The following is a 13,444-nucleotide window of genomic DNA, read 5'->3' as shown; positions in this document are numbered from 1 at the left end:
AAATTCTGTCATTATTTACTCACCCGTACATCATTCTAGACCAATATGTTATGTTATTATTTCAATGGAACAGAATCGTCATGCAGATGAGAGCGTCATAGAAGTGATACAAGATTATGTGGTTGCTTCAGAAAATGTGCTGTTCATTTCACATTTTGTTTTTGGACACTATGGGTTAGGTTTAGGTTGAAGTTTTATGTTAGGCATGTACATTTTACTCATAAAACCTCCATCTAATATTCACCTTATAAACATTGTCTGGTTGCGATACTATTTTACTCGCTTTTGCCCAATCCCTGATTTCTTGATGTTCTTGAAAATTTGTTGACAAAGTAATGACACCACATTGTTTATTTTCAGTTTTGCAAATATCTCCTGTTCTGTTTTAGCTAGACTCTAAAAGTATGCGTTAGTCATGATATTTTGACAGTTCTGGGTTATAAAAATGCCGCTACCTGAAATGATTCAAAGCAAGACATGTGCATTAGCATTCTTTTTCCTTTTTTATAGTTTACGTCCTTGAAATGGTCTGTACAATGTGACAGTTGTAGCGTTTTGTGATGCCACAGCACTACTCATTGGAAAATGTAGGTTGTTACTGGAAAAGCAACCCTATTGTGAAAATAGCTTAACTAGTCACACTTCTGAAAATGTAAACACTGGACTTCTGAACAATACCATAGCTTTGTGTGAGGAACAGACCAAAATCAAGTGGCTCTTCTCTCTCAAAATTTCATCACGCGCAACGTGCGTCCCAGGCATAATAAACACGGGAGCGGATTTACTGTACAGAGAATGGAGACTTTACCCGCAAGCGGCGAACCAGGCCTGCGAGAGACATGGGCAAGCTTCCATATCTCATTGCATTGCCCGAAAGAGCATGCTCACTTTCATCTTAACCAGTGTCAAAAGCGACACCACGAAAGAGAGACCCAGTGTGTGTGCTATGGAGACTGAGCAGGACCGTTCAGCAAGCTGCAGCCAGTATACTTGAAGAGACTGAAAGGCAGCCAAAGAAAATAATAGTTTTGAGATTTTAAACTTCAGCAAACAAACTTCAGCATTTCATATGTTTTTGGTTTATATATATATATAATATTATTTACAGTATGTATAGTGTCTAATAATGCATTGGCAACGTACACTTAAGTTCTTGCCAATAAAGTTTTATATTAATTGAATCTGCCCATTTGATGCTATTATTAAAAATAATTCCACTGTAAAACGGCAGAAGATTTTGCCCAAATTGTAATTACAGCATGTCCACTGATTTTATGGCATATACTGTATAATAATTCTTCTCTAATTAACTCTAACCTCAAAAAAACCTGTACATATTTAAAGAATTAAAATAAATAACAAATAACCAATTTCATGCAAGTTCTTTGTGACAAAGTATAAAGCAAATATATTTTTGATGATTTTTTTTTTTATGTTTGTTGTAATGTATCATATAGCATAATTTAATCGTGATTAATCGCGATTAATCACAGAAAACTGTACAGTTAATTAGTTATTTTTGTTATCGATACACAGCCCTAAAAAAAAAAAAAAAAACCTGTGTGAAGATTCTTCAAGATTACAGAAAGCAAAATTTGGAATAACATGAGAGTGAGTAAATAATGAGAGAATTTTCTTTTTCGTATTGCTTGTAGACATTTTCCTGTATTTGAAATAGCACTCAAATTGGACACTAGGCACTGGAGACAAAAACAAGGAGGCATGGGCAAGGAGAATCACCACCCCTTACCTAAACATTTAAAACATCTTAATAAATTTGCAGTCTGGCATGAGCCCCAGCGCCTGGTATCCACCACACAGAAGCATGTAGCATGCTTTCGTTCTTTCTTTCAATCTCACTCTTTCTCTCCATTTTTCTTTTTCTCTCTCAATGGTATTTCAGGCTTCTGGTTGTGGGGTAATGCTTCTTTAATGAGTATCTCTTTTTAATGCATTCCCTTGCATCAGTGGCTCAGTGGAGGCTTGCGGCTGGTGCCGTGTGAATGAGCATGTTAATGTAGCTTGTAATGGACCCCAAGAGAGCCTGGCATCAACCAGATGAATGTTGGGATGGAAAATGCTTCCAGTGTCGTGGACCAACGCGAGGGCAACGCGTCCTACAGGTGGTAGATGACCAGTCGAAGTTGGTACAGAAGGCCATGCTCTTCACTGACCACACTCCTGTATGTCTTGGCATGGTCGCTTAATGTTGTTCTTGCCATTTTGATATGATGAGATCAAAGTTAACATAGAAGTTCTTTTTATGTGAAGCTGAGTGGGATTTCGGCACAAACTTCACCTTCAAATATTTGGAATCCCCTAATATCTATAGAGGAAATCAGGCTGCCAACAGTTATTTATGCAGAGAGAAAGCTGGATGTGTGGAGTCCCCTGCACCCTGTTAGTCAAGGTCAACTACGTAGTGGTGCATTTTCAATGGTATAGCATCTTAACAGCACTATAAATCTGCTCCCTGTCATTTTATGTCATTATCATCAATCAAACTTCAACACCAAATGTATAATCAGGCTATTCATCCCAGCTTTGCCTTTTTAGTTTTGTGCAAAGCTTAAAAGTAACTGATGATGTTGATGTAAGTGCACAGTGGGCTGCAGTGCTAAGAACACGTCCTTTCCAACCACCAGCTGAGGGCATCCTTTCCCATAGTTTGAGAAACCATCAATTACTGCAAATTACTGTGTCCTCAGGGAATAATCTTATCTCATGGAGTAATTAAACCATTTTATAAAAACAAAAACTCATAAATGTGTAACATACAATAATTCAGAGTATTATCTACAACAGACAATGTTTTTGTTGTTTATGAAACAGACATGAGCCCCAGATAAGAAGTATATATAAATCTGTTGCATTCTGATGGAAAAGTTACAGTGGCAACTGCTTTACCTGGAACATAGCTTTCAGTAATGAAAGTTTAAATTAAACTTTTTTCTGAAGAATTGATTAGTTTAGATGTTTTTCGTTCATCATGATTCCTCTACACAGTCAGAACATGTCTTTCCTGATTCCTGTTATTATAAAGGACTTTTCACACTAGAACTTTTGGTGTGGCCTAGTTCATTTAAATGTCATAGTTTGGTGTGTTTGGCTGGTGTGAAAGTGGTTTTCCAAACTCTTGTCTTAAATCAGCTCTCATTCTTCGCATCTTGGCACACAAAGTATGTTTTGGATAGCTGTGGTTCAATGTGGTTCAGACACAAATAATACAATGGGAACAGAGACGAGACATTTTTTTTTTTTTTTTACACGTTCAGGCTGTTTTTCAATTGTTTTCCTATGTAAACATGCGCTAGATGGACGTCTTTGAACGTTGTGCCATGCCACACTGTTTCTTCAGCATCTCACACAGGAGCACCACAATGTTTTATAAGCAGTGTCAAGTTAAAAAGAACTTCAGCTGTTAAAAACGCATCTCGAGACACCTGCGTTCTGCTCTATTTGTGCATTTTCTCTTATTCTTTTCTCTTTATTTCATATCCTAATCTCTCTCTTTCGTTATGTCACTCATTTTCTCTTCTCTCTCTCTCGCTCTCTCTCTAAATTACTGTGTATGTGTCACTGTAAATCCTTATAGTGTTGAAAGGGAGCGTTAAGAAAATAGCCCAGCTTGCTGTGGCCTCCGTATGAATATGAAGAGAAAAAAAAACATATGCCTTCAACGCCCCCCCAATCTCCCCCATCACTCTGGAGAGATGAGCAGGGCAGTGTGCGATCAGCTTACCTGAGAGAGATGGATGAGGTGACGAGAGAGTGTAGGGAGGCAGCAGAGAAAGAGGAGTAGGGACGACCTCCCAGGAGAGAGACGGATGGAGAGATTTGGACTGATGGATAGTGGCGGAGGAGGGGGCCACTTACACCTCTCTAAGTGTGGTGATTACGTTAAAACACTGTCGGGCTGTCTAAAGTTTCACATCAACAGCTTGACGAGATCAGAGAAATGTGAATTGAAGCATGCTCATCTGTCAGTGACTGCATGTTTTCAGGAGAGAGCGCATTCTCCTCCTTCACCTCAAAGATGCACCTTTATTTTCCTCGGCCGAAAATGATAAATGAAGAAAATATTTCCTGTTAATCCATGATTAAATGCTCGAGGAATTGGATCTCTCATCATTTACGAAGCACTTTCAATTTTCCTGATGAAATTGCAAGGAGAAAAGCTTCGAATGTAGTCAGTTGTTTCATTTATTTTTGCTGAGGATTTCAGAATAGTGTGATTATTTTTTAGAATGTTAATTTAGTAATTTATCTTAATTTCTTCTTGTCAGTAAAGTGCTGCCTTCGAGGGAAGGTTTACATAGCTCAGAAGCTTTCTGCCTTCTCTGAGTAACAGATGATCTATTCATCATGGGTTTAGATTTGTTGAGGAACAAACTACTTTTGTTCTTTTGGATTCATCATATTTTTGAAAATATTTCTTCAAAACTCAGTATTAATGTTTAGATGCCTGCCAAATACTCAGGTTCCCTGTATGTGTGCAAACTGTTCATGTGCATTGAGATCAAGTTGCAATCAAGTAAACAAAAAATGATCATATATACACTATATTGCCAAAAGTATTCGCTCATCTGCCTTTAGACGCATATGAACTTAAGTGACATCCCATTCTTAATCCATAGGGTTTAATATGACATCGGCCCACCCTTTGCACCTATAACAGCTTCAACTCTTCTGGAAAGGCTTTCCACAAGGTTTAGGAGTGTGTTTATGGGAATTTTTGACCATTCTTCCAGAAGTGCATTTGTGAGGTCAGACACTGATGTTGGACGAGAAGGCCTGGCTCGCAGTCTTCGCTCTAATTCATCCCAAAGTTGCTCTATCGGGTTGAGGTCAGGACTCTGTGCAGGCCAGTCAAGTTCTTCCACACCAAACTCGCTCATCCATGTCTTTATGGACCTTGCTTTGTGCACTGGTGCACAGTCATGTTGGAACAGGAAGGGGCCATCCCCAAACTGTTCCCACAAAGTTGGGAGCATGGAATTGTCCAAAATCTCTTGGTATGCTGAAGCATTCAGAGTTCCTTTCACTGGAACTAAGGGGCTAAGCCCAGCTCCTGAAAACAACCCCACACCATAATCCCCTCTCCACCAAACTTCACAGTTGGCACAATGCAGTCAGACAAGTACCGTTCTCCTGGCAACTGCCAAACCCAGACTCGTCCATCAGATTGCCAGATGGAGAAGTGTGATTCGTCACTCCAGAGAACGCGTCTCCACTGCTCTAGAGTCCAGTGGCGGCGTGCTTTACACCACTGCATCCGACGCTTTGCATTGCACTTGGTGATGTATGGCTTGGATGCAGCTGCTCGGCCATGGAAACCCATTCCATGAAGCTCTCTACTCACTGTTCTTGAGCTAATCTGAAGGCCACTTGAACTTTGGAGGTCTGTAGCGATTGACTCTGCAGAAAGTTGGCGACCTCTGCGCACTATGCGCCTCAGCATCCGCTGACCCCGCTCTGTAATTTTACGTGGCCTACCACTTCGTGGCTGAGTTGCTGTCATTCCCAATCGCTTCCACTTTGTTATAATACCACTGACAGTTGACTGTGGAATATTTAGTAGCGAGGAAATTTCACGACTGGACTTGTAGCACAGGTGGCATCCTATCACAGTACCACGCTGGAATTCACTGAGATCCTGAGAGCGGCCCATTCTTTCACAAATGTTTGTAGAAGCAGTCTGCATGCCTAGGTGCTTCATTTTATACACCTGTGGCCATGGAAGTGATTGGAACACCTGAATTCAATTATTTGGATGGGTGAGCGAATACTTTTGGCAATATAGTGTATATATATATATATATATATATATATATATATATATATATATATATATATATATATATATATATGTCATGAATCCCGCCTTTGTTGTTCCTCCCACTCACCACCAGAGGGCTCCATCACCTGGGGATTGACTTTAACTCTCTGGACTCCATTTCCCATAATCCCCATACCTGTCACTGATTACCTGCTCAGCTGTTTCTCATCTACTCAGCTATTTAAGTTTCACTCTCACTCTCTATCATTGCGAAGTCTTGTTTTGCCCTGGCTGACATTTCTGAGCGTTTTCTGAAGTTATTGTATTTTCTGTGTATTATCCTGGATTGTTTCACCCTGTTTTCGATCCATTGCTTCCTGCCTACTATTACTGCCTTGTTTACCTGGAAATAACCTGTCATTGTCTGCCGCCTGCTCCGACCACTTGCCTGTTTATTGTATACCCCTCTGGACTGCCTTTGATATTACTACTACTGATGATTGACCCCTGCCTGTCTGTATTACTACGTTTATTATTATTAAAAGCTGCACATGGATCTCAACTCCGTTGACTCTTCATTACAGAAGACTTCACCACAAACTGATCCAGCGGCTTTTTCAGCTAACCAATGAGGTCTCAACTCCTTCATCGAACCCAGCGGCACACCCGGCCTCATCAAGAACAATTCACCACACCATGGATCTAGCAGCATTCTTCGTTCAACTAAGCCAGGTGAACTTATCAATAAACAAGTGAACTCCCATTTCTTTTCCACCGTTGCCACCCACACTGGTTTTGATGATGCTGCTCTGAAATCCATATACTGGATCGGACTCACAGCACGCCAGTGGAGGGAATTGCCAGACTCCGGAGACTACACGTGGGAGGTATATGTGAGGCTAGTACTTAGAGTCTTCCATGGCTTCAGTCTCCAATCTGGGGTCACCACCTAGGGCTTCTGACCCTTTTTCAGCTCTGTTGTCGTCAACCAGGTCTTCTGATCCATTCCCTACCCTGAGATGGCCTCCTGGGTTTCCTGGCCAACCGCCTGATCCGCTCTGGTCTTCTGGGTTTCCTGGTCGTCCACGTGATCTGCTCTGGTCTTCTGGGTCTCCTGGCCGTCTGCCTGATTTGCTCTGGTCCCCTTGGTCTCATGGCCATCCGCCTGATCCGCTCTGGTCTTCTGGGTCTCCTGGCCATCCGCTTGATCTGTTCTGGTCTTCTGGATCTTCTGGCCATCTGCTTGATCTGCTCTGGTCTCCTGGGACTCCTGGCAGTCTGCCTGACCTGCTCTGGTATCCCTGGTCTCATGGCCATCTGCCTGGTCTGCTCTGGCTCCCTTGGTTTCCTGGCTGTCCACCTGACCTGCTCTGGTATCCCTGGTCTCATGGCCATCCACCTGGTCTGCTCTGGCTCCCTTGGTCTCCTGGCCGTCCACCTGACTTGCTCTGGTATCCCTGGTCTCATGGCCGTCCACCTGGTCTGCTCTGGCTCCCTTGGTTTCCTGGCTATCCACCTGACCTGCTCTGGTATCCCTGGTCTCATGGCCATCTGCCTGGTCTGCTCTGGCTCCCTTGGTCTCCTGGCTGTCTGCCTGATCTGATCTGGCTCCCTTGGTCTCCTGGCCATCTGCCTGATCTGCTCTGGGTTCCCTGGTCATCTACCTGATCTGCCCTGGTTTCTTTGGACCCCGGCGTCACCTGCCTCCTCCCTTCAGGAGCTGCTCGCGGGGGGGGCGGGGTCTCTGTCATGAATCCCACCTTTGTTGTTCCTCCCTCTCACCCCCAGAGGGCTCCATCACCTGGGGATTGACTTCAACTCTCTGGACTCCATTTCCCATAATCCCCGAACCTGTCACTGATTACCTACTCAGCTGTTTCTCATCTACTCAGCTATTTAAGTCTCACTCTCACTCTCTATCATTGCGAAGTCTTGTTTTGCCCTGGCTGACATTTATGAGCATTTTCTGAGGTTATTGTATTTTCTGTGTATTATCCTGGACTGTTTCACCCTGTTTTCCATCCGTTGCTGAATGCCTACTATTACTGCCTTGTTTACCTGGAAATAACCTGTGATTGTCTGTCGCCTGCCCCGACCGCTTGCCTGTTTATTGTATACCCCTCTGGACTGCCTTTGATATTACTGCCGCTGATAATTGACCCCTGCCTGTCTGTATTATTACGTTTATTATTATTAAAAGCTGCACATGGATCTCAACTCCGTTGACTCTTCATTACAATATATATATACTACCGGTCAACAGTTTTGAAACACTTCACTGAAATGTTTCTCATGATCTTAAAAATCTTTTGATCTGAAGGCGTATGCTTAAATGTTTGAAATTAATTTTGTAGACATAAATATATTTGTGCCATCATATTAATTTATTTCATTATAAAGCTAAAATTTAATAAAGAAAAAATAAAAAAAATTTGATTGAAATTGATGACTTGGACCAAATAATAAAGAAAAGCAGCCAATTAGTGCCCAACATAGATGGGAACTCCTTCAATACTGTTTAAAAAGCATCCCAGGGAGATACCTCAAGAAGTTTGTTGAGAAAATGTCAAGAGTACATGTCTGCAAATTCTAGGCAAAGGGTGACTACTTTGAAGATGCTAAAATATAACACAGGTTTGATTTATTTTGGATTTTGTTTAGTCACAACATAATTCCCATAGTTCCATTTATGTTATTCCATAGTTTTGATGACTTTACTATTATTCTAAAATGTGAAGAAAAAAAAAATAGTGTGTATTTTTGAAGACATCCTCACCATGCAACATTTTCCCCAAGTGCCTAAAACTTTTGCAGAGTACTGTGTATATATATATACAGTACTGTGCAAAAGTCATTGGCACATAAGATGCTTCACAAAAACATTTGTCTTAAGATGGTTTTTTATATTTCCAGCTTTAGTGTGTCAATAGGAAATATACTTTTTAGACTCCCAAATATTTCTTTTGCAAATAGAATAGAATAGAATAGAAGAAAGGGAGCCCTGCAACAGATGGCATGGTCCCCACAGAGTCCCCCACTGAATATTGAGTCAGTCTGGGATTACAAGAAGAGACAGAAGCAATTGAGACAGCCTAAATTTGGACTTTGTATGATGTTAATTGATAAATGAAAACTATTTATGGCATTATTTTTGAAGATATCCTCACCATGCAACATTTTCCCCAAGTATATATATATATAAAGAAGAGTTTAAAAGAAATAATAATAAAAAATGGAATTCTGGAGAGCAGATACAGGGAGGATTACTTCTGTCAGTTTTGCTTAAACCTTTTGCTTGAGTGATTTATCCATGTTTATAGTAAATACATATTACAATGTTTTCATGTTTCTCTTGTTCTGTTTAATTTAATGGCTCTTATTTTGAAGTTCTTGATTCCATGTTCTTGTTTTGTCTCATCCTTGATCCCTCCGTTGATTTCACCCAGGTGTTTCTTGTTTGTTAATTACTCTTATATTTGTACAGTATGTACAGTATAGCTGTCTTATTTGCCCTTGGCTTTGTCGGGCCTTGTCCTTGGTTGGCTGTAATGTTTGGTGAGGTAATGTCATTTTGTACGTTTCATGGTTTTTTGGTTCTCATAACTTGTTTTAAAATAAATACGAAAGCTCCATTTAGATAATCATCATTGCTCTCAAAGTCCAATGTTACAGAGTGCTTTGAAAGCAGTGGAAATGTAACTTTCAATGCGCTTACTTTATAGAGGAACACACCAGACTATTTTGTGAACTGGCCAACTTGCTTTGACTGGGGAAAGATTGGCCAATCTATCATTTTGGTTTGGCAAAATCGATTAAATCCAGGTCTGCCCCTGAGCTGGAGCCACCATCCAGGTCATGGCCCACAAATGCCTTTGAGCCAAATAATCTCCCATAATCCATCCTGGAGCCAAGCAGTCAGGGTTTGACTGATAATGATCATTCAAAGGTAACCATGTATTATGACATTTTGTTGTTGTTGTTGCAAGGTACATTTAAATTGCAAATATTTTATTATATTATAGTAACTGCTGTGCCAGTGACCTTTTTGCCTCTTAAAAGATTCAAATATACCCTGTCTGAGCTATTGAAGGACTTGGGACTGTGTTCCATCAGCCTATCAGTGTCCTCGGGACCTAAGGATGTAGGATTGGAATTGTAAGGAATTTAATGATTCTGGTAACTTAATAGTTCCATTTATAATTCTTTTAGTACTTACCAGAATGAAATATTTGGAAATAAGAAATGCAATTATTATTAGATTTACTGCCCTCAGCAGCCTTTTACCAAATTAGGAGTTAATTTCATATTTTAGCAGAACAGATTTTTCCTAAAGGTATGCTTACACAGACTTTTTTAATTAAGATATTTTATTAATTCATTATTTTTAATCAAATGCCGCTAATTACAACAAATCTCAGAGTGTGTATCAACAACACACTGTCACATCAACAACCATCTGGTAATTACTGTGATTTAAGTCTCACAAGCCATAAGAACGCATAAAATATAATAATTCACAATAATTCTTTTTTCAATTCGGACATAGCGAATGAATGACTTGTTGTTCAGTAAGTTTTTCATTTGCTAAAAAGAACTGGCTGACAAGAGTCATTCATTCAGGTGGTGGGGCAATGTGTTTTGTAGTGTAGATTCAGAAGAACTGGCTTCATCATGCTGCTGATTCAATACTGGTGTTGCAGTGCCACAGAATGGTATAATAATGTTTTTTAAAAAAACCCTGTTGGATTATTTTAGCATTGTTTCCTGTCCAGAAGAATGCATGTTCAAGAACCGCTAACAAAACCGAAAGTCATGAAAATCATTTGGTTCTCATATATATATATATATATATATATATATATATATATATATATATATATATATATATATATATATATATATAAAAAAAAAATAAAAAAAAGGACAGGTCTTGGTTCCCAATTCCATTTCAGAGTAAGTATTCACATGGCATTTACGACTCGTGTGATTGGTGCAAAAAAACAATAGCCACCACCGTGATCTGCTCCAGTTGCCAATTTACCACCATAATCTGTCCCGAGTCTATGCTTTCAACCAGCCCAGCACCTTTCTATAAACTCTTTGTCTTTGCCAATACTTGTTCTTTGTTGGCTGAAATGTTTGGTGAGTCATTGTCATTGTTTTAAGTTTCATGGTTTTTGGGGATTTGGGGATTAAAAAAATATTGAAGCTGCATTTAGATCCTCAACTTCAGACCCTCTGAGTCTGATGTTACAAGAAAGCTGTCATTGTTGCCATCGTTATGGATTTTGTATTTGTTTATCAGTAAAATTGACTTTTTGGCAAGAGCAGTTTGTGGCATTGCCTGATGTGCATCTGTAGACTTTCACATAAATCTCTGGCCTGCATGTTGATGGATGATTCGAGAAACATTTCTACAGTCCCAGACAACAGAACCAATAATGCTGGACTGTAAACATGGCACTCTGAGCCAAACACAGACCACTAACTCAACACTTGACAAATCTTTCAGCAGCATCATACACTGCAATAGCAAACATCTGTCTACCCCACTTAACCAATGCCAAATAAATCTTCGACATATTCCGAATCAATAGTGTAGCTGTGTCTTTTGCTTGAGGTTGAAGTTTGTTTTCAGGGGACCGGTATTTGTGACCATTGTCTGCCAGGAGCCAACATAAGTGGTGTATATTTATCTGAACACTTTTGTTTAGTCTGTTCTTCTTCCATTAGAGCTTTTTTGTTACCATTAATGATGTCCTTGTTTACATATGATGTTCATTTGATCCATTGGCAGACAAAAGTTTCATTAAAGGCTACTGTACTATAGTCCATTTTTGTGGAAATAGAAGGGTTTCAGAAAGGGAGAAAAAAGTGAATAAAATGTATGGAGTGGCAGCATATTGCTTCTGTAGACTGTCTGCTAATGATCATACTTAATTTGCAAGCATTTTTCTTGATCAGTGTGGAGTGCTGCTTCTCACAGCACTGGTTTGCAGTTTTAGGACAATAAAGAGCATTTGCAGCCATTGGACCTTTTGTTATTGCATAATCTACTCTCTGCATGAGTTCCTGTAACTGGTCGAGCATGGTGCTAGCTGCAGCAAGGTCATGGGATCGATTCCCATGAAACACAAATACTGAGTAAAAACGTATGCCCTTAATTGGATGAAAGAATCTGCCAAATGCAAAATGTATTGTAAATTTACTTGAACCACTAATGGCATATTTGCATTCAGCTTGAAGGATATTAGAACATTTGTCCACCATTAGGTTTCCAACATGAACAAGGTCCACTCAGGCCACATCCACACAGAGGGACCATTCACACCGAACACGTCCTTGCGCTTAAAAAGCTAGACACAGCACCATGAAAGCAGAACAAAGTTACTCAAAGTGTGTTTTTAACAGCTGAAGTTCTTTTAAACTTGCCACTGCTTCTAGATAAAGATGCTGCTACTGCATGGGTTGCGTAAAAAAACAAACAAACTGTGATGCAACAGTCCAAAACTTCCAACTAGTGCATGTTTACTTAGGAAATCAATAAAAAAATAGAGCAAGCGGAAATAAAAAAATGCGCTCGTTGTGAATGGCCGCTAATAAGATTTTGCTACATGTACAGTATACCTTTCATCAATGCTGGAACAGTATTTTCCTCCACAGAAAACTGAACTAAAAAACCACGGCATTCCTTGTGCGAGATGATGAAAAAACAGCAAGGTTTAACGCAATAGTGGAAGATGCCCATATAGCGCATGATTATATAGGAAAACTTAAAAGCGTGTTCAGTGTGATCTTCCCCAATCGGTTTCCCTATGAAAACATATAGATTTTGCTACGTTTAATCCTCTCGTCCACACTGGATTGGCATTTGCCTTTTGTAAAGGTTAATACTTTGTAAAGCAATGACATTAGAAAACTGAAAACGTGTTTTCAAACTAAAACAGATTTGTGTGGATGTGGACTCAGATCTCTACAATTTTTTTAAATGTCCAACAAACAGCTCTTGGAGCACAAAGCTCTCTCTCACCTGGCTTGACAACAAGCTGTCCTCCAAAGTTTATATTACCCCTCTCTGAGAACCCTGAGCAAAGAATGGAAAAGAAAGAGTAGGTCGTAACAGAAAACAGAGCTAAACTCTCTTTGTTCTTTGCTCTTTTTTTCTTTCAAGAAGAGTGTGGGTGGGTTCTCGAGTGTTTACAAGTCTTTGTTGTCAGGGACAACGAGGCCAGTGGCTGACAGATCTCACTGACAGTAACCCAGGCAGAAATGCCAGCCATAAAGACTTCAAACATAACAAACCAAGCAGAAACAGCTGTATTGCACTCTTACAGTCTCTTTGCCTCTGTCCAGAAACATCACTAATGCACTTCTGACCATTACAAAGTGTGCATAAACCAACCACAGCCCGGAGAACCTCATGATGAACTGTACAAGCCAAACGCGACATGATCGGCAAGTTTTGTGAGACCCTAGCCCAAAAAGACTATCATATGCTGAGAACTGTGGGCTCTAGGAAGTGTTTGAGTCACAATTCAGCTGTTGTGGTGATTTGTTTTTAATTAGGCATTCATTTAACATGACATTTTTGCCTCTTTGACTGGTGGTTTTGAAACCCTAGTGAGTGTAACTGTTGTCCATTTAACAACATGCATGCTGAATTAG

General features: G+C 40.0%; 1 protein-coding gene across 1 annotated transcript in view; it reads right to left on the bottom strand.

Annotated features, from left to right (window-relative positions):
* The window catches only part of LOC127413793 (cytosolic 5'-nucleotidase 1A-like), a 73,227-nt gene that overhangs the window by 57,319 nt on the left and 2,464 nt on the right, over positions 1–13,444 (bottom strand). The window contains exon 2 of the mRNA XM_051651211.1: positions 12,810–12,863. Within this exon, the coding sequence (XP_051507171.1) occupies positions 12,810–12,863 (54 nt within the window). The remainder of the gene's footprint in view (positions 1–12,809; positions 12,864–13,444) is intronic.

This window comes from Myxocyprinus asiaticus, chromosome 23, assembly GCF_019703515.2.
Source record: "Myxocyprinus asiaticus isolate MX2 ecotype Aquarium Trade chromosome 23, UBuf_Myxa_2, whole genome shotgun sequence".
In the NCBI taxonomy this organism is placed as follows: domain Eukaryota; kingdom Metazoa; phylum Chordata; class Actinopteri; order Cypriniformes; family Catostomidae; genus Myxocyprinus; species Myxocyprinus asiaticus.
The sequence above is the reverse complement of the archived record's forward strand: the minus strand, read 5'-3'. Positions and strand labels throughout refer to the sequence as shown.